This window comes from Camponotus vicinus, unplaced genomic scaffold (genome assembly GCF_025532165.1).
Source record: "Camponotus vicinus isolate PSW18456_S1 unplaced genomic scaffold, iyCamVici1.0 SCAF_7, whole genome shotgun sequence".
Classification (NCBI taxonomy): domain Eukaryota; kingdom Metazoa; phylum Arthropoda; class Insecta; order Hymenoptera; family Formicidae; genus Camponotus; species Camponotus vicinus.
In genome coordinates, this window is record NW_028141979.1 from 9,053,041 (window position 1) to 9,079,729 (window position 26,689).

The 26,689-nt window shown below is 26.5% G+C and overlaps 2 protein-coding genes across 2 annotated transcripts; both read left to right on the forward strand.

Moving 5' to 3' along the window:
* The first annotated feature begins 811 nt into the window (after positions 1 to 811).
* LOC145975228 (aminopeptidase N-like) lies at positions 812 to 11,814 on the forward strand. Its single transcript, XM_083105566.1, has 11 exons — positions 812 to 1,317; positions 1,430 to 1,939; positions 2,073 to 2,259; positions 2,616 to 2,766; positions 4,405 to 4,483; positions 5,976 to 6,331; positions 7,297 to 7,574; positions 8,787 to 8,983; positions 9,922 to 10,269; positions 10,357 to 10,426; positions 11,654 to 11,814. The coding sequence occupies exons 1-11, from the start codon at positions 818 to 820 to the stop codon at positions 11,777 to 11,779; spliced, it is 2,802 nt and encodes a 933-aa protein (XP_082961692.1). The 5' UTR covers positions 812 to 817; the 3' UTR covers positions 11,780 to 11,814.
* Positions 11,815 to 15,039: 3,225 nt separating this feature from the next.
* Positions 15,040 to 26,091, forward strand: LOC145975229 (aminopeptidase N-like). Its single transcript, XM_083105567.1, has 12 exons — positions 15,040 to 15,056; positions 16,179 to 16,698; positions 16,811 to 17,308; positions 17,442 to 17,628; positions 18,498 to 18,645; positions 19,506 to 19,587; positions 20,204 to 20,565; positions 22,790 to 23,067; positions 24,858 to 25,054; positions 25,228 to 25,575; positions 25,664 to 25,733; positions 25,927 to 26,091. The coding sequence occupies exons 2-12, from the start codon at positions 16,199 to 16,201 to the stop codon at positions 26,056 to 26,058; spliced, it is 2,802 nt and encodes a 933-aa protein (XP_082961693.1). The 5' UTR covers positions 15,040 to 15,056; positions 16,179 to 16,198; the 3' UTR covers positions 26,059 to 26,091.
* The last annotated feature ends 598 nt before the right edge of the window (positions 26,092 to 26,689 follow it).

Here is a 26,689-nt window from a genome sequence, read left to right on the forward strand (position 1 = left end):
ACAACAAATAATAAAAAATTAACATTTTATTCAATTAACATTTTTATTCAAAAAAATGTGTTATAAAAATATTAACATAATTGTTTTTAGAATTTTGTTCGAATGTTTGATACAATTTGCCATATTATCAAAATTTCAAATATTTGATGATATTTGATTTCCGTTCAGTGTTTGTTATGTCTTTAATACATTTCTTACTTAAGAAATAGATTGATCGTGAAAATAACATGTTAGTAAACATATAGTCCATATCATGTATAAAATCGCGTTGTTCAGAATATACCTTTATTTCTCATACATTTTAATTATAAGCATTAAAATGTATGAGAAATGAAGGTATATTCTGAACAACGCGATTTTATACATGATATGGACTATATGTTTACTAACATGTTATTTTATATTTTATATATATATATATATATATATATATATATATATACTTTGAAATATGTAATTGCACTAGGAGAAATCTTAAAGATAGCTAAATTGAGATAAATAAGAGTTATGTTTATTGTGCTTGTCTTACTGGAATTATCTAAGTACATCCTTTATGTCTCCTAATATTCAAATCCAAGAAAAATATTTCATATGTCGTTTCACTAAGTTTTATATTTATCTTTTCTAATCATTTTTTTATTTATTAAACTGTATTATTATAATTCTTTTTTAAATTAATCGTATTTTCTTATGAAGCGTTTAGTAAATTCTCTTGAAAGTTTTTTCACACAATAATCGATTTTATTGCATAATCTTTGCAAATACTTTTATTTTTAATGAAGAAACGTTTTTTATAGATATCCGAGTGAAATTCAACATGACATTCTTAAAACTATTATTAAGTAATAGTATAATATACCTTGCCATGATGGCAATAGCGAGTCCTGTGCATGATGAAGAATCAAAAATCAAAGGAATCGATGAAGAATCGGAAATCTTGCGCAGTGTATTAAACAACAAATCAAGCAATATATCAGATTATATATTTCCGACACATTATAATATGACGATAATGTTAGACAATAATTATCTCCATAGCGTATGCATAATCACTTTAAATATTTCTTATGCAAAACAATATATAAGTTTTTATGTACCGGATACAACATTTATAGTGTACTCAAAATTAAATCAAAGTAATAGTACAGTTTATGAAACAAATTCAACAAATTTTATTAAAAACAATATTCACGTGATCGATTTCGGTGATGTCTTGTTGCGTGGAATGTACGATCTGTGTATAGAGTTTCTAATCCCAATTAATAACGTAAGGGAATCTTTCGGAACTCCGTACATAAATAAAGATGGAGAAATAGAGTAAGTAGAAGAATATATAAAATATCAAAAACAAATTGTACATTTAAGCATTCTACGCTTAAAATTATCTAAAATTAATCATTACCAAAATTATATCATTAAAATACGGTAGGTGGTTAATCGCAACAGGTATTCAGCGAAGAAAGGGATCAGACGAAAGGTATCAAACGAAAAAACAGCAAATATTTCCATATTGGGATAAGCCAGAAGTAAGAATTACTTTTATTATTTCCATAATACATCATCCAAAATACAAAGCTTTGTCAAATATGCCGATACGAGATACCGAATTGATGAACAATAATATAATATGGACATATTTTCACGAGACTCCTTTGATCTCCATAGATAGTGTAGCATTTCTGGTATCCGGTTTTCATCAGATGATCCTCTCGGATGATGAAACAATTCGTTCGTCCATATGGTTCAGACCACAATCGAAACCGCATCTAGAATTTGCGAAAACTGTTATTTCTTCCGCTAGTGTATACATGCGTAGATGGAATATTTTGAGGAGAGCACTTGCGCGGACCTCTGTTTCATTTGAGAGCAAAGTGAATCATGTCGTAATCCCGGATTTACACAATGATATCGAACAGACTTTGGGTTTCATTTTTTATCGGTAATATATATGGTTAATGATATAGATATATTTTAAAAATTATTTTAATTATATATTATATGATAATCTATTTACATAAGAAATTATATTAATATCCAAAATTTTTCATACATATTAGTATAATTATTTTTAGAGAAGCAGATGTCACTTATAATGAAGAATTAGATCCTGTCGCATACAAAACGGTAATTGCGCGCTTAATTGCACGTGGGATGATACAAAAATATATTAGAAATCTGTTCAGACCAACTTACTTATGGCCTCATACATGGTTAAACGAAGGATTTAATATATTTTATCAAGCATATATTATCGACAAGGTTATTTTATTACTAATTTTATTACTATTTGAATACGCAGTCAAATGATTAACAGTTTAGCAATGCAGATAACTGTTAAATATTTGTGCAAATACTCTGTTTTATTTCTTAATTATAAGAAATGATAAGAATCCAAGTCTCTAAAATTTCTGGAAATCCGGTGAAAGAAATTTAATAAGAACTAAATATGTATATGTTTTTGTATTATAATTATTGCAGAAAAATTTACACATCCAAACACACATACAAACTTTATTCTTAACAATAGCATATAATAAGCTAATTTTGATATGTACCAAAAACTTTTCTTTTTTTATTATTTATGATTAGTTATGATTATATCGAATTGATTTTAGGCTCTGCCAAATTCCCGGATGATGGATCTGTTTGTAGTTCAAGTTCAACATGAATTACTCTATCTAAATACTATTGTTGTTATAAATTCTACTACAGAATATAATAGTTATCCTAAAAATTATTTACAGTCTTCTCTTTCTCAAATCAAAGGTATGCGTATAACATTGCATAATTAAACAATTAAATAATTATAAATTTCTGAATGTTAATTTCATAAAAAATGAGAAAAGTCATTTATAAACAAAAGACTCTGTATGATTCTTATGGAAATTGAATTTTGAAGTTTGGTGAAATTTGCAGAAACTCTGGAAATAAATAGTTTGTGGCAAATCAAAAGTAACATTAACCGTGATATCGTTTGATAGAGCCATTTCGTCGCTACAAGCGTTCAAATGTCGAAATAAGGCGTTATTTCATTACTACTGAGGGAAAATATGTAAATAGTGTATTATTGAGTAGAATCACACACAGTTGATTACTTTTATTAATATATACATATTATATTTACGTGGAAAATATGTACATAAATGTATATATAGGTTGTCCATAAATTTCCCATCCACTATATTTCAGAAACGGTTAAAAAATTACGAAAAATCATGAAATAGGTGTTTAATTATTTTGAGAGGCTGGTCTTTTAAAGCAATTAGGGAAGTTGTATCCCTCTGCCATCCGAAGGGGGAGACTTAAGGAAAACCTATATAACTATACTTTCAACTAATTATATTTTATCACATATCAAATAGCATGTTATGACGACGACAGCGGCGATGCTGCTACACACATTTTTTCCATGTAAATATATTAGTAAAATGTATTAATATAAATGATCAACTGTGTACGACATTCTAATATATTATTTACTTTATTTAATATATTTTTTACTTTTCCTTAATAGTATTGAAATAACGCCTTATTTCGATATTTGAATATTTGTAGTGACGACACCACTTCATGAACCTTATCACATTTATTTTGACATTTTTTAAATTTTTATTGTGTTTTCACGTAAACTATTTATTTCCAAAATTCAACAAATTCAATCAAAATTCAAATTTCTTCAAAATTCAATTTCCATAGAAAGAACCGTGCAAGGCCATTCATTTGTAAAATTTAATATATTTTTTTATAATATTTGCAATAACGTAATAATATCTAACTTTAAAATTAAATTTTTATATAATTTTTGAATAATTTTATAATGTGTAATTTTTTTTAATTTATAACTATACATGTTTATCTAAGATTTCAAAAAATCATAGTAAAATATAAAATTAACTGATTCCTTATAATTATAATTATAATTGAAATTCAATTTCATCATGACAGATTTTACAGCATTCCATAAATGATCGGCAGTTGTTGCTTCAGGCCTACTAAGTCTATAAGATTTAACATTATGATAATTTTAACATTATATTAAAATTGATAATTAAATAATAAGAAAAAAGATCATAATTTACACATAATTTATTTTCGTATTTTAATCTATAATGTAACTCCTACAGAGATAGAAATTTCATGATGAAATTGAATTTCAATTTATAATTGTCTAATTTATTATTTTTAACAAATTTTTAATCATTCACTATTTATTTATTATTACAAATTTTTTCGTTGAAATTTATTTAACAATTTTTTATAGCTACTTACTTTGATTTAATTGCACAAATTTTGTGTGTGATATATTTAGTTTTATTAGTTACAAATATATTCACATACCTTTATTGCACATTTCAGTAAAGGGATTTTAAATATATTAAATTTTTTTTCTTTTAAACATTATAGGATCCATTATATGGCGCATGTTAGAACGAACATTACTTCATATATTTTCAAAGGGATTCATCAAATATTTGGATAATCAGTAAGTATAATGTATTGTAATGTAATAATATACATCATAGAGGAAAAGGAAATCAAAATATAAAATATAAAATATAAAATAAATTTAATAATATATTTCCAGTTTTTTAATGTTTAAAAGACATAGATATTTAAAAGCTTAAATTTATGCTGCTATTTTATATTTATGAATTTTTGTTAAGATTAGATTTCAACTTTTTTCTTAATAAACATACAGGGTGATGCAGACCACCCGTTTCAGCTGAATATCTCAAAAACTGAGCGCGGCAGACAAAAATATGTCAGACAAAAGTTGTAAGGTTTCAAGTAACGCATTACATGGCGATATCAGTATGACCTTGAAGAGTCTTGTCAAGGTAACGTAAAGGTCACCTTGAATTCTGTAAATGGAAACCGCAATTTTTTATTACATATTCTTATAGCTTATCTCGAGAGCTTTCCAAAACACTATAATAAAGTATTTCTTCAATGAGTACTTTTCGAGTTATGAGGCTTGAAATCATTTCTTAATTTTACATAAACCGTAAAATATCTTGTAAAATATTCATTTTTCGATTATCTTACCTCAATACTTTTATGCACAAAATAATGAGAGGAATCAATTGGTGTAAAGAAAACACATAGTTGTTTCGAAGAAAAAATATCAAATTAATTGCAAATTACATATTTTTTCTTCGAAAAAACTATGTGTTTTCTTTACACCAATTGATTCCTCTCATTATTTTATGCATAAAAGTATTAAGATAAGATAATCGAAAAATGAATATTTTACAAGATATTTTACGGTTTATGTAAAATTAAGAAATGATTTCAAGCCTCATAACTCGAAAAGTACTCATTGAAGAAATACTTTATTATAGTGTTTTGGAAAGCTCTCGAGATAAGCTATAAGAATATGTAATAAAAAATTGGGTTTTCCATTTACAGAATTCAAGGTGACCTTTACGTTACCTTGACAAGACTCTTCAAGGTCATACTGATATCGCCATGTAATGCGTTACTTGAAACCTTACAACTTTTGTCTGACATATTTTTGTCTGCCGCGCTCAGTTTTTGAGATATTCGGCTGATATGAGTGGTCTGCGACATAATAGATATTCATATTTTCTAAATAACAAATAATTCAAATTGAATGATTTCGAGAATCTAGTTTTACAGACATAGAATATAAACACTCTAAAATTTTTGTAATATAAAAATTAAAATTATTATTTATTCAGTCACGATAAATGCTGACATAATTACTAATAAATATAAATTAATATATGTATACTAATAAGAATATATATATATATATATATATATATATATATATATATATATATATATGTATATACAATTATATTAAAGTTCATAAATTTCTATCTCTGTAGGAGTTACATTACAGATTAAAATACGAAAATAAATTATGTGTAAATTATGATCTTTTTTCTTATTATTTATTTATCAATTTTAATATAATGTTAAAATTATCATAATGTTAAATCTTATAGACTTAGTAAGCCTGAAGCAACAACTGCCGATCATTTATGGAATGCTGTAAAATCTGTCATGATGAAATTGAATTTCAATTATGAATTTGATATAAAAAACACGATAGATTTGTGGATTATGCAGAGATATCCTTCCGTGTTGGAGGTGACGCGAAATTATTCTACTGTATACGTATCGGCACAATTTTACAACAAATCAGATGAGAAACAATATCATATTCCTGTCACTTATACTACGGAGTCGAATCCCAATTTTACCGTAACTTGGACGAATATTTGGTTAACACCATGGCATTCAAAAATTGAACTCTTTCTTGAGAAAAATGAATGGATTATTCTCAACTTACAACAAGCTGGTAAATCTTGAATAAAAAATTTATATCTTTATTGTCCATTTATATATATACTATATATACAGGGTGTCATGAAAGTGAGCATAACTTTAAAAAATTAAGGTAGATTGGCTCAAAGTTAGAAGAAAAGTCTGGTACAGTTATGCAATATTCGCAATAATTAACGAGAAATAAATTAAAGAAAATCGGCCAATGCGCGTGGCTAGAAGTGCGTGGCGGTGAAGGCGGTCTCATTGTAACATAATGGCGGCGCGCGGCGAAGCAGTGATTGGAGAGGGGAAGAGCCTTCGCCGCACGCCTACACACTCATCGCTCCTCCCCTCCCCAATCACCGTTTCGCCGCGCGCCGCCATTATGTCACAGTGAGACCGCCTTCACCGCCACGCACTTCTAGCCACGCGCATTAGCCGAATTTCTTTAATTTATTTCTCGTTAATTATTGCGAATATTGCATAACTGTACAAGACTTTTCTTCTAACTTTGAGCCAATCTACCTTAATTTTTTAAAGCCATGCTCACTTTCATGACACCCTGTATATATATATATATATATATATATATATATATATATATATATATATATATATATTAGTACATATCATGTTTGTAAAAAGACCACTTTATATTAGTACAAAATTCTTTACATATACAAATTCTCAGAATTGTTTCATTATTATTTACATATATATATATATATATATATATATATATATATAAGATAAGATATAATAAAAGATATTACAAGAATATTGAAATTTTACCAATATATTTGATATTTTGATTTCTTGCTGTAATATGTAGAATCGCTTTATGTTAAATAATAAAAACGGAAGATGCAAACACCTCTAATTATAATAATATATTTAATATTGTAATATCTTTAACATCTCGAAATATGTTTATAATTAATGTACATATATTATTTAAAAGTATTTAATAATCGACAAAAGTAATTTATTTTATAACAGGATATTATCGCGTCAATTATGATACTGCGAATTGGCGAAAAATTGCACAATACTTAAATTCTGAAGAATATAGTAATATACATGTTCTCAATCGCGCGCAAATCATCAATGATGCGTTTCATTTTGCGATAGAGAAGAAACTTGAATTCTCCGTATTTTGGGAACTCGCTTCTTATTTGGCACACGAACGAGATTATATAGCATGGTATCCTATGTTCAAAGCATTTGAAATTTTGTCGAATATCTTCCCATTCTTGGATTTTTATCCCGAATTCAAGGTATACATTAATAGATATAAAAACAGTTTTTTATAAAATACCATTTAATACCAATTATTTCTACATAATACAACAATTTCGTATCATAATAATGAATTTTTAAAAAATAGATATATGTAGTAAACTGAACAAAAAAATTAATTATACATTATTATTTATTTTTTTTGTTTTAAAAGTTAGAAATTTAAATTCAAAAGGCCCTTACTTATGTTTTTTTTTCTTTAAATTTAATATAATCACATTTTATAAATTTTGAATTATTCATAAAGTTGTTTTCTTATAATAATAATACTTTAGAATTTATATGCTAATTGATGATCAATTATGTAATTAATAATGAATATTTTAGGAAATTATAGAACACAGTATAACAATTATCTTTCTTACATTAATTTTCTTCCGTAGTATTAGAATATTTACTGTGTAAAAAATATACAAACATTTTGCAGAGAAATTGATTTAGAATTCAAAGATAACTTTGTTACATTATATGACACTTAATAATTTAATACATAATAATTCATTTGTGAATGCTTGTTTTATAAAAAAAATTAATTGATTTGATTTATTGATTTATTGATTTGAAATACTTAAAATCTATATTTGATATGCCACAGATTTAAATTAAGAAAATAACGGATCATACAACAAAATTATCGATATATCAATATGCATAGACTAAAATATATATACAGAGTATCTCGTAAAGCTCTTGATCGCGCGTGCCTCGACTTTTGTTTTTTCATTGTTATGCGACACTCGCCGCTGACACACCTACCGCGCATTATCTTACGATCTAGCTTCGCGAAACGCGCGCTTATTCATATTTTTAATTAATTTTTCAATAAGTATTGCAAAAATTGTAGAATTGTAAAGGACTTTTCGGTTCAGTTTACTGCGCTGTAACCACTCACGAGCGTTAGCGCAATCTTAAGAAACACTTTATATATCGATATATATATATGTGTTAAGAATCTATTAGATGATATAAAATCCATACTTATTTAGATGATAAAATATATACACATTTATTCACACACAAATAAGAAATTGGTAAATCTGGTTATTATGATATTGATGCTATGAAGTCACACAAATATTAAAGAAATATAAAGAAAATTATTTAGTAAAAATGTTAAATTTGCGCGTACATTTTATTTGTTCTTGTAAATAATGAATAAACTAAATATAATGACACTTATTAAATTTTAGGGCGTGCTAAAGTTTGATTTTATGCGAAATTATAGATTTAGTTACTGGAATCTGTATGATGAAAATAACATTAACGATCATACTAAATGTTTAAAACATGAACTCGCAAAGTGGGAATGTATCATAAGTGATTTTCCTTGCGAAAAAAAATCTACGCGTCATTTGAAATGGCATCTAGCAAATCCTAAAGAAAACAAGTAATTATTTTCATAATATTTGATTCTTTTTATAGAAATATCTTTTATATTCTGCATATGTTTGAGAAATTAGTTATCATTTATGTCAAAAATTATACAGGGTGTCCGATTCGTGAGGGACCAGACGAAAAGTGATGATAGATTGGGTCAAACTAAGAAGAAAAGTCCTCAACCATTTTGCAAAATTCGCAATAATTATTAAGTAATAAGCAAAAATGTCACATGAAGGTTTAATTTTTTAAATGGAACCCCCTATTTTTTATTATGTATTCTTATAGCTTATCTCGAGAGCTTTCCAAAACACTATAATAAAGTATTTCTTCATTGAGTACTTTTCGAGTTATGAGGCTTGAAATAATTTCTTAATTTTACATAAATCATAAAATATCTAGTAAAATATTCATTTTTCGATTATCTTACCTTAATACTTTTATATGCAAAATAATGAGAGGAATCAATTGGTGTAAAAAAGAAACAACTATGTTTTTTTTTACACCAATTGATTCCTCTCATTATTTTGCATATAAAAGTATTAAGGTAAGATAATCGAAAAATGAATATTTTACTAGATATTTTATGGTTTATGTAAAATTAAGAAATTATTTCAAGCCTCATAACTCGAAAAGTACTCAATGAAGAAATACTTTATTATAGTGTTTTGGAAAGCTCTCGAGATAAGCTATAAGAATACATAATAAAAAATAGGGGGTTCCATTTAAAAAATTAAACCTTCATGTGACATTTTTGCTTATTACTTAATAATTATTGCGAATTTTGCAAAATGGTTGAGGACTTTTCTTCTTAGTTTGACCCAATCTATCATCACTTTTCGTTTGGTCCCTCACGAATCGGACACCCTGTATATAAAACACTAAAGAAATTATTAACACAATTTCGATTAGAAGATTTTTATTTTTTTTCTGGACCATCTTCTGTAGGCTTTTGCCTGGATGGAAAAGGTGGACATATTGTAATGGTTTAAAATCGGCAGATCGTGATACATGGAGTAAAGTTTCTATTAATTACATGGAAGGAAATGATACAATTTTAGAATGTCTGGCTTACAGTAAAAATTCTGAAATTATAATCAATTATTTAGAAATTATCACAAATATTGTAATAATTCCACAAATTTCAAAACCTTTGTATGATCAATCTCATCTTCATCTTGAACGGACAGAGCGAGCTTATGCCTTAAATACTAATGTTTTCCTTTCTGTTTTTAAGAGGAATACTAAGTACATGCTTACAAGTTTATTAAATAATTACAAAAGAATAAGACACAGGTAACGATATTATTTAATAAAGATATACTACACGTAGACAGAAGATTTATTGAATGAATTATAAATGTACTGTTTTATTCTTCATAGGAAAATCAATAATATTGTGACATTAATTGTTATAATTAACAATGCGTATTCTAAGGAACAGTTGGGCGAGGTAAATTTTAAATAAATCAAATTTCTACATTTTTTAAATATTTATTTTAAAATTTACTTTTTACTATAATTGTTATATATTTTATGTAATATTTTTGGTAAATGTTTACTTTAGGTTACACAGCTCGAAAAATTTTTATTTTCATATATGTTGTAGAGGATACATTCCTAAGTAATACACCGTTTGAATTTTGCGGCGGTCTCCTTTCGTTTCTGAGATATGCACTTTTGAATTTTCATATTTTTATGTCATCTTTTCGTTATGTCCTATTTATATATTTACATTTTTTGTTTACATTTGTTCATCACGGTTTCATATTATATTTTACTTGTATGTTTATATTTTTTTGTTTACGTTTGCTATCTCTAATTAATATTCTAATATAAATATTCTAATAAAAAAAGGTAATCAATTTAAATTTATATAGAATTTAATACAATTTAATACAATTAAAAAATATCACAAATGTATGTGTACACACACACACGCGCGCGCGCGCGGGGTTCAAGGGGGGCCTTCGGCCCCCCCTCCCGCAACCTCCCCTCCGGTAGGCATGGTGGACCTCGCTTTACAACTTACAGCATATATCCATTGTGATTGAACTCTTCGCAATGCGTCCCCTACCGGCGGGGTGGTTGCGGGAGGGGGGCCGAAGGCCCCTCTTGCACCCCCCCCCCCCGTGTGTGTGTGTGTACACATACATTTGTGATATTTTTTATTTGTATTAAATTATATTAAATTTTATATAAATTTAAATTGTTGGGCCCTTTTTATGCATAATTACCTATATTCTCTCTTCTTAAACATATATGATGTGGTAAAATTATATTCTATTCATGAAACTTTTTTTGTTAATAACTATTTAATAAATAACAAACGGTTAAAACCTTTTGAAAGTTTTTCAGAAAGATGACCTCGGTAAATGTAAACAAAAAAATATAAACATATTTAGAATGTAACGAAAAGATGATACAAGTATAAAATTTCAAAATCGCATATCTCAGGAACGAAAAGAGACCGCCGCAAAATTCAAACGGTGTATTACTTAGGAATGTATCCCCTACAACATATGTGAAAATAAAAATTTTTCGAGCTGTGTAACCTAAAGTAAACATTTACCATATTTTTCTATAATTCTGTTCATAATGATACTCTGTATGTCTGACAGTACAATTATTAAATACGAAATTATTTATTGATAATAATTATTAAAATAATCCATTTTAGATAAAGGAATTTGTAAAAATGGAGTTGAAAACTTCAGTCATATCCAATATTGAATACAAGATAGAAACACGCTGGTCGGAGATCGAAAAACAGATAAATTATTTTCGATCTTTATTTAACAATTGAATAACTAAATCTTGAAGACATTAACTGTTTAGAAATTAAAAATACAGCATAAATAATTGTAATATTTGTAAGATTTATAAATGTATATACATACTTAATTATTCACTAATGTCATATAAGAATTAATAATTGTATAATTGTATTTAATCAATATAATATTATAATTGTACAATATAATATTAAAAATATTGTATTGTATAATATTGTATAAAAATATTATATTGTATAATATTGTATAAAAATATTATATTACATTACAATATAATTCATATTATGAATATTATGTATACTTTTAATATTATATTATATTACATATTATATTGTATTACTTTTCTGTATTATTCTGTAAATTTAATACACAGATGTTGATTATATATTTACATGTGTTTATTTTACACAGATACATACATATACAGGGTGTTTCCAGTATCACGCAACAAAGTAAAACCATAAATAAATCTCGCTAAACTGAACTAAAAAATCCTATATCATTTTGGAAACCACCACGTAAAATTTCGAGATATTAATTTAAAAAATCGGCCAATACATACAAGTATAAGCGCGCTTATGATTCTTAAATTAATTTTCTCTCGCGAATGGTTTTCTAGAAAAATTGTTTCTAAAAGTCTTTTAAATAAAACTTTATATATGAAAACGGAATACAAAACTAAAAGAGTATATACCTATTGACTTTTGTTGATGCGTAAGATATCCTATGCTACGTATAAGATCAAGATGATATTTATATAACACTATGTACCTTCAATTTATTGTCAGGTATGTCGACAGAGCCGTCAGTTTATGATAGTCTCTTTAAGCGATAAGTTCGCGATTGAATGCTTTTAGTGTTAAACCTGGCTGCTTCAACTAATAGAATATAAGGCATTAAATATATAAAAAATAATAAAATATTTATCTTTCTTCCTTTAAATGTACATACAAAATTGTGTGGAGTAACAGGTAACGCTTTTATTTTATAAAAGACATTTTTTTTAATTTTCAAATCGACTAACTCATTTTATTGTAAATATTATTTTTATCTTTTACATACATTACAGTTAATAGAAATGAAGACATTTACGTACTGTAATAGCATGTTTCCACCATTTTGACATATAGAAAATGTAAAATTTATAATCTAAATTTCTTTTTGACATTATAAAATTATTGTGTAATTAATTTTATAATATTGCTAAAATTATCTAAGCTATAAAATATTATCTCGTTATCTAAGCTATAAAATTATCTATCTTAAAAACGTATAATATTACCTGTGTTTTGTTTTTAAAATATTATTTATAATAAATGTCTAGGACCAGTAGGATATGCTAATTTGAATGTGTAATGAATAAATAAACAACAAATAATAAAAAATTAACATTTTATTCAAAGAGATGTGCTATAAAAATATTAACATAATTGACATTTTAGAATTTTGTTCGAATGTTTGATGCAAATCGCTATATTATCAAAATTTCAAGTATTTGATGATATTTGATTTCCGTTCAGTGTTTGTATGTCTTTAATACATTTCTTATTTAAGAAACAGATTGATCTTGAAAATAACATGTTAGTAAACATATAGTCCATATCATGTATAAAATCGCGTTTTCAGAATATACCTTCATTTCTCACACATTTTAATGCTTATATTATATATATATACAGGGTGAGCCATTTTAATAAACGCACGCAATTATTTCGGAAACAAAGCATTTTAGAGAAAAATGTTTCAGACAAAAGTTTTATGGTTTCGAGGGGGCCATAAGATGGTATCATTGGTTTGACACTGAAGAATCATTTGAAGGTCACGTGAAGGTCACTTCAATTTTTTTAAATGGAACACCCTATATATTTTTGCACACTCTTGTAGCTTATCTCGAGAGCTTTCCAAAACACTATAATTAAGTACCTTTTCGTTAAGTACTTTTTGAGTTATGAGGCTTGAAATAATTTCTTAATTTTACATAAACCGTAAAATATCTTGTAAAATATTCATTTTTCGATTATCTTATCTTAATACTTTTACGTACAAAATAATGAGAGGAATCAATTGATGTAAAGAAAACATATAGTTGTTTCGAAGAAAAAGTATGTAATTTACTATTAACCATTACATATTTTTTTCTTAAAAATAACTATGTGTTTTCTTTATACCAATTGATAGAGCGCACCCGATTTATAAAGATAATGTTTTTACTTTTTTGAAATAACCACTTCTCTAGTTTTTAAATGGGAGGTACGGATGGTCTGAAACACCTGTATATAAGCACACTGTATATAAGCTTTCAAATATTTCATTCTCTATACTTAAAATAGCTAAAGAATTGAGTCTTTCTTGGCACGTTGAAGATCTCAGATAACTTTTTATTAATTTGAGCTTAGAAGAAGATCTTTCTCCTGCAGCTACTGTTACAGGTAGGATCAGTAAAATTCTTAAATAATACTGTTAAATTTGGAAATATTGTAGTTAATTCATTTTTTAACATAAATTGCAATACATCGAAAGCATTAAGTTCATCTTCAAAGAAAACTGAAACATTTTCGATTTCCTTATTAAGTTCTATCGCACTCAATCATCAATATCACACTCTTCGAGTGAAGGATCACTCAATTTTATTTGTAGGTCCATGCAAGTTTTCAGTCTAATATCTTTATTTTCTTTATTAAATTCTTTTATATTATTTAAAAACCCAAACCAGTCATGAAAATTTTTTAAGTGTTCAAATCGTTCTTCAACCTTCGAAAAGGCAATGTCTATAATAGTGTAGAAAAAAATTAATATATACATATATACATATATATATATATATATATGTGTGTGTGTGTGTGTGTGTGTGTGTGTGTGTGTGTGTGTGTGTGTGTGTGTGTGTGTGTGTGTGTGTGTCTGTCGAGAGAGAGAGAGAAAGAGAGAGGGAGGGAGAGGGAGGGAGGGAGAGAGAGGGAGAGAGGGAGAAAGGTTTTCCTTTTATAATAAATTACATTGTTAATCAAAATTTGCCGCCCCTTATATTCTGCCGCCCGTGTGCAATGCACACTTCGTACACGCAGTTAAGACGGCCCTGCGTATAACCTTCTATATACCTGTTAGGTATGCCAACAGAGCCATCAGTTTATGGTAGCCTCTTGAAGCGATAAGTTCGCGATTGAATGCTTTTGGTGTTAACTCTGGTATTAAACCTGGCTGATTGAACTAATAGGATAAGGCATTAAATATATAATAAAATATTTATCTTTCTTTCTTTAAATGTGCATACAAAATTGTGTGGAGTAACAGGTAACGCTTTTATTTTATAAAAGACATTATCTTTAATTTTCAAATCGACTTCATTTTATTGTAAATATTATTTTTATCTTTTACATACATTACAGTTAATAGAAATGAAGACATATACGTTTGTACTGTAATAGCATGTTTCGATGTAATAGCATTTTGACATATAGAAAATGTAAAATTTATAAGCCAAATTTCTTTTTGACATTATAAAATCATTGTGTAATTAATTTTATATTATTGCTATAAAATTATCTAAGCTATAAAATACTATCTCATTATCTAAGCTATAAAATTATCTATCTTAAAAACGTATAATATTACCTGTGTTTGGTTTTTAAAATATTGTTTATAATGAATATCTAGGCCAAGTAGGATACGTTAATTTAAATGTGTAATGAACGAATGAATAACAAATAATGAATAAGTAACATTTTATTCAAAAAGATGTGTTATAAAAATATTAACATAATTGTTTTTAGAATATTGTTCGAATGTTTGATACAAATCGCTATATTATCAAAATTCAAATATTTGATGATATTTGATTTCCGTTCAGTGTTTATATGTTTTTAATATATTTCTTACTTAAGGAACAGATCGATCTTGAAAATAACATGTTAGTAAACATATAGTCCATATCACGTATAAAATCGCGTTGTTCAAAATATACCTTCATTTCTCATACATTTTAATGCTCATATCATATATATATATATATATATATATATATATATATATATATATATATATATATATATATATACTGAAATATGTAATTGCGCTGGAAGAAATCTTAAAGATAGCTAAATTGAAATAAATAAGAGTTATGTTTATTGTGCTTGTCCTATTGGAATTATCTAAATACGTCCGTTTGTCTCTTAATATTCAAATCCGAGAAAAATATTTCATATGTCGTTTCACTAAGTTTTATCTAAGTATTTACCTCTTCTAATCATTCCTTTATTTATTAAACTGTATTATTTTAATTTCTTTTTAAATTAATCGTATTTTCTTATGAAACTTTTCTTAGTAAATTCTTTTGAACGATTTTTCACACAAAAGTCGATTGAATTGCATACTCTTTGTAAACCTTGTTTTTAACGCAAGAACGTTTTTTTATAGATATCCGAGTGAAATTCAACATGACATTCTTAAAACTATTACTAAGTAATAGTATAATATACCTTGCCATTATGGCAATAGCGAGTCCTGTAGATGATGAAGAATCAAAAATCAAAGGAATCGATGAAGAATCGAAAACCTTCCGCAGTGTATTAAACAATAAATCAAGCAATATATCAGATTATATATTTCCGTTACGTTATCATATGAAGTTAATGTTACACAATGATTATCTCTATAGCGAATGCAAAGTCACTTTAAATATTTCTTATGCAAAACAATACATAAGTATTTATGCACCGGATTCAATGCGTATAATAGAATCGACATTAAGGAAAATTAATAGCAGGATTTATGAAACAAAAAACATAAGTCGTGGTGAAAACAATACTGTTTTGCTCGATTTCGGTGATGTCTTGTTGTGTGGACTGTACGATCTGTATATAGACTTTATAATCCCAATTAATATCGCAAGAGAGTCTTTCGGAACTCCGTACATAAATAAAGATGGAGAAATAGAGTAAGTAGAAGAATATATGAAATATCAAAAACAAATTGTACATTTTTGCATTCTACGCTTACAGTTATCTAAAATTAGTCATTATCTAAAATATATCATTAAAATACGGTAGGTGGTTAATCGCAACAGTTAGCAAGCGAAGAAACAGCTATCAAAGGAAAAAACAGCAAATATTTCCATATTGGGACAAGCCAGAATTAAGAATTACTTTTATTATTTCCATAATGCATCATCCAAAATACAAAGCTTTGTCAAATATGCCGATACGAGATACTGAATTGACGAACGATAATATGATATGGACATATTTTTACGAGACTCCTTTGATCTCCATAGATAGTGTAGCATTTCTGGTATCCGGTTTTCATGAGATCATCCTCTCGGATGATGAAACAATTCGTTCATCCATATGGTTCAGACCACAATCGGAACCGCATCTAGAATTTGCGAAAACTGTTATTTCTTCCGCTAGTGAATACATTCGTAATTGGAATATTTTGAGGAGAGAACTTGGGCGGACCTCTGTTTCATTTGAGAGCAAAGTAGATCATGTTGTAATCCCGGATTTACAAAATGAAATCGGACAGACTTTGGGTTTCATTTTTTATCGGTAATATATATTATTAAAAATATAGATATATTTTAAAAACTATTTTAATTACATATTATATTCTAATCTATTTACATAAGAAATTATATTAATATCCAAAATTTTTCATATATATTAGTATAATTATTTTTAGAGAAGCAGATATCACTTATAATGAAGAATTAGATCCTGTCACATACAAAACGATAATTGCGCGCTTAATTGCACGTCAAATGGTACAAAAATATATTAGAAATCTGTTCAGACCAACTTACTTATGGTCTCATACATGTTTAAACGAAGGATTTAATATATTTTGTCAAGCATACATTATCGGCAAGGTTATTTTATTACTAACACTATTTGAATACGCAGTCAAATGATTAACAGTTTAGCAATGTAGATAATTGTTAAATATTTGTACAAATATTCTGTTTTATTTCTTAATTATAAGAAATGATAAGAATCCAAGGCTCTAAAGTTTCTAGACATCCGGTGAAAGAAAGAATGACCGCAAAAACAGGCCTAAAATCGCCCGTTTCGTGGACATCGAAGTTTGAGTCGATTTTGGAGGTAAATAATTGTACATCATGGAACATCAATCTTCTGAAAATTTCAGATTGAGCATATCTTTATTACTGAGATATGAGGGGTTAAATTGGTCACTATACATCAATGAAGGGTATGCCATTTTATCCGTTCAACACAAAATACCTCGCGGTTATTTCTCATATCAAAAAATGTTTCAGATAAGATTTGTTTATCTGTTAGAAGACTAATTTATCGTGACCTCAAATCGACGTTTAAGTCAAAATTGTGAATAATCTTAAAGTATCTTGTGTTGAACGTGTAAAATGGCGTACCCTTCGTGAATACTACCAACTTCAACCCTTCATATCTCAGCAATAAAAGGTATGCTCAATTCGAAATTTTTAGGGGATGAATATTTAATGATATACAATCATTTACCACCAAAATCGTATCAAAACTCGAGGTCCACGAAACGGGAGATTTTTGCGGTCATTCTTTAATAAGAACTATATATGTATGTTTTTGTATAAAAATTATCGCAGAAAAATTTACACACACAAACACACATACAAACTTTATTCTTAACAATAGCATATAATAAGCTAATTTTGATATGTACCAAAAACTTTTTCTTTTTGATTATTTATGATTAGTTATGATTATATCGAATTGATTTTAGGCTCTGCCAAGTTCCCGGATGATGGATTTGTTTGTAGTTCAAGTTCAACATGAATTACTCTATCTAAATACTTATGTTGTTATAAATTCTACTATAGATAATAGTTATCCTGAAAATTATTTACAGTCTTCTCTTTCTCAAATCAAAGGTATGCGTATAATATTGCATATTTAAACAATTAAATAATTATAAATTTCCGAATGTTAATTTCATAGAAAATGACAAAAGTCATTTATAAACAAAAGACTCTGTACGATTCTTATGGAAATTGAATTTTGAAGTTTGGTGAAATTTGCAGAAACTCTGGAAATAAATCGTTTGTGACAAATCAAAAGTTACATTAACCGCGATATCGTTTGATAGAGCCATTTCGTCGCTACAAGCGTTCAAATGTCAAAATAAAGCGTTATTTCATTACTACTAAGGGAAAATAAATAATGTATTATTGAGTAGAATCACACACAGTTGATTACTTTTATTAATATATAGATATTATATTTACGTAAAAAATATGTACATAAATGTATATATAGGGTGTCCATAAACTTCTTATACATATGTTATATTTCAAAAACGGTTCAAAAATTGCGAAAAATCATGAAACAGGTGTTTAATTATTATGAGAGGCTAGTCTTTTAAAACAATTAGAGAAGTTGTATCCCTCTCCCATCTGAAGAGGGAAACTTAGGACAAACCTATATAATAACTATACTTTTAACTAATTATATTTTATCAAATATCAAATAGCATGTTATGGCGATGATAGCGACGATGCTGCTACACACACATTTTTTCCATGTAAATATATTAGTAAAATGTATTAATAAAAATGATCAACTGTGTATGACATTCTAATATATTATTTACTTTATTTAATATACTATTTACTTTTCCTTGTGTGTGATATATTTAGTTTTATTTGTTACAAATATATTCACAAACCTTTATTGCACATTTCAGTAAAGGGATTTTAAATATATTTAATTTTTTTTCTTTTAAACATTATAGGATCCATTATATGGCGCATGCTAGAACGAACATTACCACTTCATATATTTTCAAAGGGATTCATGAAATATTTGGATAATCAGTAAGTATAATGTATTGTAATGTAATAATATACATCATAGAGGAAAAGGAAATCAAAATATAAAATATAAAATAAATTTAATAATATATTTCTAGTTTTTTAATGTTTAAAAGACATAGATATTTAAAAGCTTAAATTTATACTGCTATTTTATATTTATGAATTTTTGTTAAGATTGAATTTCAACTTTTTTCTTAATAAATATATAATAGATATTCGTATTTTCTAAATAACAAATAATTCAAATTAAATGATTTCGAGAATCTAGTTTTACAAACATAGAATATAAATACTCTAAAATCTTTGTAATCTAAAAATTAAAATTATTATTTATTCAGTCACGATAAATGCTGACATAATTACTAATAAATATATATTAATATATACTAATAAGAATATATATATATATATATATATATATATATATATATATATATGTATATACAATTATATTAAAGTTCATAAATTTCTATCTCTGTAGGAGTTACATTATAGATTAAAATACGAAAATAAATTATGTGTAAATTATGATTTTTTTTCTTATTATTTTCTTATTATCTATTTATTTATCAATTTTATTATAGTGTCAAAATTATTATAATGTTAAATCTTATAGATTAGATGATCCTGAAGCAACAACTTCTGTTGATTTATGGAATGCTGTGAGATTTGCCATGTTTGAATTGAATTTCAATTATAAATTTGATATAAAAAACACGATAGATTCGTGGATTATGCAGAGATATTCTTCCGTGTTGGAGGTGACGCGAAATTATTCTACGTATCTTGTAACTGTATCGGTACAATTTTACAACAAATTAGAGAAACAATATTATATACCTGTTACTTATGCTACGGAGTCGAATCCCAATTTTACCATAACTTGGACGAATATTTGGTTAACACCATGGCATTCAAAAATTGAATTTTTCTTTCTTGAGAATAATCAATGGCTTATTTTCAATTTACAACAAGCTGGTAAATAATGAATGATAAATTTACATCTATATTGCTTATTATATAATAATAAATTTACAATTATATTGTATATAATTTCAAGTATATATATATATATATATATATATATATATATATATATATATATAATGTTTGTAGTCGAAGTCATTTTATGTTTGCACTAAATTGCATATCCAAATTCTCAGAATTGTTCAATTGTTACACATACATACATACATACATACATACATACATACATACACACATACATATATATATATATATATATATATATATATATATATACATATATATATACATATAAACACAGGATGTTAATGAATATCTGTTACAAACTTGTAGAGTAAAATTACAGAGTTACATTAGAGTAAATGTAACATTACAAAAATACACTACAAAAATGTTTAGCAATGTCAAAACAGATGGCTACAATAATTGCTCATAATGACAACGAGAAATCCAAAAGACGCCTAATATTTTGGAAAGAGTGTACCAGAACATGCTTCGCAGGTGCAATGCTTGCATCGAAGTTGGTGGTCGTCATTATGAGCAATTATTGTAGTCATCTGTTTTGACATTGCTAAACATTTTTGTAGTGTAATGTAAGCAAATAAAGTTATTATGAGAATTATTCCTAATACTGAACATACCAACAGTTCCAGTCTGTAGCTCGCAAACGGTGCGTTTCCGGTTATGAGTTCCTTATTAAAAGTTAGTCTACTTTGAACCCTCTACATACCCTAGAAGTTTGTAACAGGTATTCATATACATACATATGCATATATATATATATATATATATATATATATATATATATATATATATATAGGGGAGACCGGGGACAAAAGTAACAGCGTCATGAAAGTAACAAGCCTCCTACTAAACTACACAATATGTTGAATAATTTGTACTATATAATCAAACGCGTACGCCCCCATTCTCTTCCTTTTCAGTTAATTGTTGTAGAACGATCGCGCCGGTTGCACATGCAGGAGTGAAATTCGTGTATTTGCATTATTCACCTAAGTATTTCTTGTTTTAGTTTTTTTGTATCTATGCCTAATTAAAATGTATATATTGATGTAATTATTTGCCGGTGTATTCTTCTAAAATGTATTCATAAGTTTTTATAGTTGATTTGGCTAAGTCTTACATTATATTTAGGTTATAATGCTTTTATTCTAAAAAATGTGTTTGGGGACGAAAGTAACACGACACTCTGTGAACGAAAGTAACATGTTTCAATGCTTAAAGTATAAGGGCTGGTCCCATAATAACTGTACCAAAGGCGATTCTTATTACGTATGCCATAATTGTGATTCGGAATAGATACCAATCTCTTTTGTATAAGTAGTTATCATACAATTTTTACACTATTATTTAGAATTAAACTATTATTTAGTTGTACTTAAAAAAGTACAAACTGGTGTGATATTAAGTATAATTATTTTATGATATTACTTATAATTATTTTGCTTAACGAAGATTATTTCTTTTAAGTTTTTTAAAGATGATAAAAATAAATATTTTTTTATTTTTTATTTTAATATAATATAATACAAATTTATAATAAAAGTTATCTTGCTTAATAAAAGATTATAATAAAAGTTGCCTTAAATTGAAAAAAGGCATATTTATTTTATTTTCCCAAAAATAAGAACTGTTACTTTCATCCCCAGACTATGTTACTTTCGTTCCCGGCCCCCAGGACGGAAGTAACAATCAACGTACTTGTGAAAAGCTATAATAACTCTTTAAATATTTATCATTTGAGATTGAAACATAGGTATAATAATAGAGCAATAAATGGGGTTTTTTAACATATAATCCTTCTTTTTATATCTCTAACGATAATTAATTAATGACCTATAATACAAAAAATGTTACTTTTGTCCCCGGTCTCCCCTATATATATATATATATATATATATATATATATATATATATATATGTATGTATGTATATATATAATATATAAAGATATTACAAGAATATTGAAATTTTACCAATATATTTGAAATTTTGATTTCTTGCTGTAATATGTAGTATCACTGATACATCCTTTATGTTAAATAATAAAAACGGAAGATGTAAACATCTCTAATTATAATAATATATTTAATTTATTATAATCGAAATATCTTTAACATCTCGAAAAAATATGTTTAATTAATATATATAATTTCAAAGTATTTAATAATCGACAAAAGTAACTTTATAACAGGATATTATCGCGTCAATTATGATACTGCGAATTGGCGAAAAATTGCACAATACTTAAATTCTGAAGAATATAGTAATATACATGTTCTCAATCGCGCGCAAATCATCAATGATGCGTTTCACTTTGCGATAGAGAAGAAACTTGAATTCTCCATATTTTGGGAACTCGCTTCTTATTTGGCACACGAACGAGATTATATAGCATGGTATCCTATGTTCAAAGCATTTGAAATTTTGTCGAATATCTTCCCATTCTTGGATTTTTATCCCGAATTCAAGGTATACATTAATAGATATAAAAACAGTTTTTTATAAAATGACATCCATTACACCATTTATTTCTGCATAATATAACGATTTCGTATCATAATAATGAATTTTTTTAAAGTAGATATATGTAATAAGCTGAACGAAAAATTAATTATACATTATTATTTATTTCTATTTTGTTTCAAAAGTCAGAAATTTAAATTCAAAAGGACCTTACATATGTTTTTTTTCTTTAAATGTAATATAATCACATTTTATAAATTTTGAATTTTTCATAAAGTTGTTTTCCTATAATAATAATACTTTAGGATCTATATGCTAATTGATGATCAATTATGTAATTAATAATGAATGTTTTAGGAAATTATAGAACACAGTATAATAATTATCTTTCTTACATTAATTTTCTTCCATAGTATTAGAATGTTTACGGTATTAAAAATGTACAAACATTTTACAGAAAAATTGACTTATAATTTTAAGATAATTTTGTTACATTTCATAACACTTAATAATCTAATACATAATAATCCACTTGTAAATACTTGTTATATAAAAAAAATTAATTGATTTAAAGTTTGAAATACTTAAAATCTATATTTGATATGCCACAGATTTAAATTAAGCAAACAACTGATCAAAATTATCGATATATTAATATGCATAGACTAAAATATGTATACAGAGTGTCTGGTAAAGCTTGATCGCGCGTGCCTTGACTCTTGTTTTTTCATTGCTATGCGACACTCGCCGCTGATCACACATCTACCGCACATATCTTACGATCTAGCCTCACGAAACGCGCGCTTATTCATATTTTTAATTAATATTTCAATAAGTTTTGCGAAAATTGCAGAATGGTAAAGGATCTTCCTTTTCAGTTTATTGCGTTCTACTCACTCACAAGCATTAGTACAATCTTATGAAACACTTTGTATATCAATATAGATATATACAGGGTGTTCCAGATCACCCGTACACCCCTTTTAAAATGAAAATAAATGGCTTTTATCAAAAATCGCGAACAATTTTTAAGTAAATCGGGTACGCTCTATCAAATGGTGATATTTTCAACTTTTGATTCCGACTGGAAATACGCCATCCGGATCGGAAGATGAATTTTTTTAGGGAAACATGGTAATTTTTATTATAGATTCGAATTGTACGTGAAAAAAATAAGAAACTTTTGTATTAAACGTTTTTTCTGAAAGCGCCTCTATCAATCTTAAAATTGACCTTGAAAGTAACTGTGATGAACTTCAAATGTTAACATTGACAGAGGCACTTTCAGAAAAAACGTTTGATACAAAAGTTTCTTATTTTTTCACGTACAATTCGAATCTATAATAAAAATTACCATGTTTCCCTAAAAAAATTCATCTTCCGATCCGGATGGCGTATTTCCAGTCGGAATCAAAAGTTGAAAATATCACCATTTGATAGAGCGTACCCGATTTACTTAAAAATTGTTCGCGATTTTTGATAAAAGCCATTTATTTTCATTTTAAAAGGAGTATACGAGTGGTCTGGGACACCCTGTATATGTTAAGAATCCATTAGATGATATAAAATCCATACCTATTTAGACATACTTAGATTATGAAATATACACACAATTATTCACACACAAATAAGAAACTGGTAAATTTGGTTATTATGGTATTGATGCTACGAAGTCACATAAATATTAAAGAAATATAAAGAAAATTATTTAGTAAAAATGTTTATTTGCGCTTACATTATATTTGTTCTTGTAAATAATGAATAAACTAAATATAATGATACTTATTAAATTTTAGGGAGTGCTAAGGTTTGATTTTATGCAGAATTTTAGATCTATTTATTGGAATCTGTATAACGAAAGTCACATCAACGATCATGCTAAATGCTTAAAACAAGAACTCGCAAAGTGGGAGTGTATTATAAATGAAAATCCTTGCGAAGAAAAGTCTAAGCGTCATTTGAAATGGCATCTAGCAAATCCTAAAGAAAACAAGTAATTCTTTTCATAATATTTTATTCTTTTTATAGAAATATGTTTTTATATTCTGTATATGTTTGAGAAATTAGTTATCACTTATTTCAAAAATTATTTATAAAACACTAAAGAAACTATTAACACAATTTCGTTAAAAGATTTTTATTTCTTTTTTGGACTGTCTTCTGTAGACTTTTGCCTGGATGGAAGAGGTGGACATATTGTAATGGTTTGAAAATTGCAGATCGTGATACATGGAATAAAGTTTTTAACGATTACATGAAAAGAAATGATAAAATATTAGAATGTTTGGCTTATAGTAAAAATTCTGAAATTATAATCAATTATTTAGAAGTTATCACAAATACTCTAATAATTCCACAAATTTCAAAACCTTTGTATAATCAATCTCATCTTCAACTTGAACCGATAGAGCGAGCTTATGCCTTAAATGCTAATATTTTCCTTTCTGTTCTTGAGAGGAATACTAAGTACATGCTTACAAGTTTATTAAATAATTACAAAATAATGAGACATAGGTAACGATATTATTTAATAAAGATATACTACACGTAGACATGAAGATTTATTGAATGAATTATGAATGTACTGTTTTATTCTTCATAGGAAAATCAATAATATTGTGACATTAATTGTTATAATTAACAATGCGTATTCTAAGGAACAGTTTCACGAGGTAAATTTTAAATAAATCAAAATTCTATATTTTTTAAAATTAATTTTTAAATTTACTTTTCGCTATAATTGTTATATATTTTATATAATATTTTTTTATAATTCTGTTCATAATGATAATCTCATGTGTGACAGTGTAATTATTAAATAAAAAATTATTTATTGATGATAATTATTAAAATAATCTATTTTAGATAAAGAAATTTGTAAAAAAAGAGCTCAAAAGTTCAATCATTTCAATTACGGATGTTGAACAGAAGATGGGAACACGCTGGTCGGAGATCGAAAAACAGACAAAATATTTTCGATCTTTATTCAATAATTGAATAACTATATTTCTAAGACATTAAGAGTTTTGAAATTATAAATACAGCATAAATAATTGTGATAATATTTATAAATGTATATACTTAATTATTCACTAATGTCATATAAAAGTTAATAATTGTTTAATTGTATTTTATCAATAATATTAATTGTACAATATAATATTAAAAATATTGTATTGTATAATATTGTATAAAAATATTATATTGTATAATATTGGATAAAAATATTATATTACATTACAATATAATTCATATTATGAATATTATGTATATTTTTAATATTATATTATATTACATATTATATTGTATTACTTTTCTGTATTATTCTGTAAATTTAATACATAGATGTTGATTATATATTTACATGTATTTATTTTACACAGATACGTACATATACAGGGTGTTTCCAGTATCTCGGAACAAAGTAAAACCATAAGTAGATCTCGCTAAACTGAACTATAAAATCCTATACCATTTTGCAAGAAACCACGTAAAATTTCGAGATATAAATTACAAAATATTTAGTTACAGTGGGACGACCTTTCTCGCAGCGCTCTTCTAGTCCCGCGCATTGGCTAATCTTTTTTAAATAAGATGTCGAAATTTTACATAGTTCCTTGTAAAATGA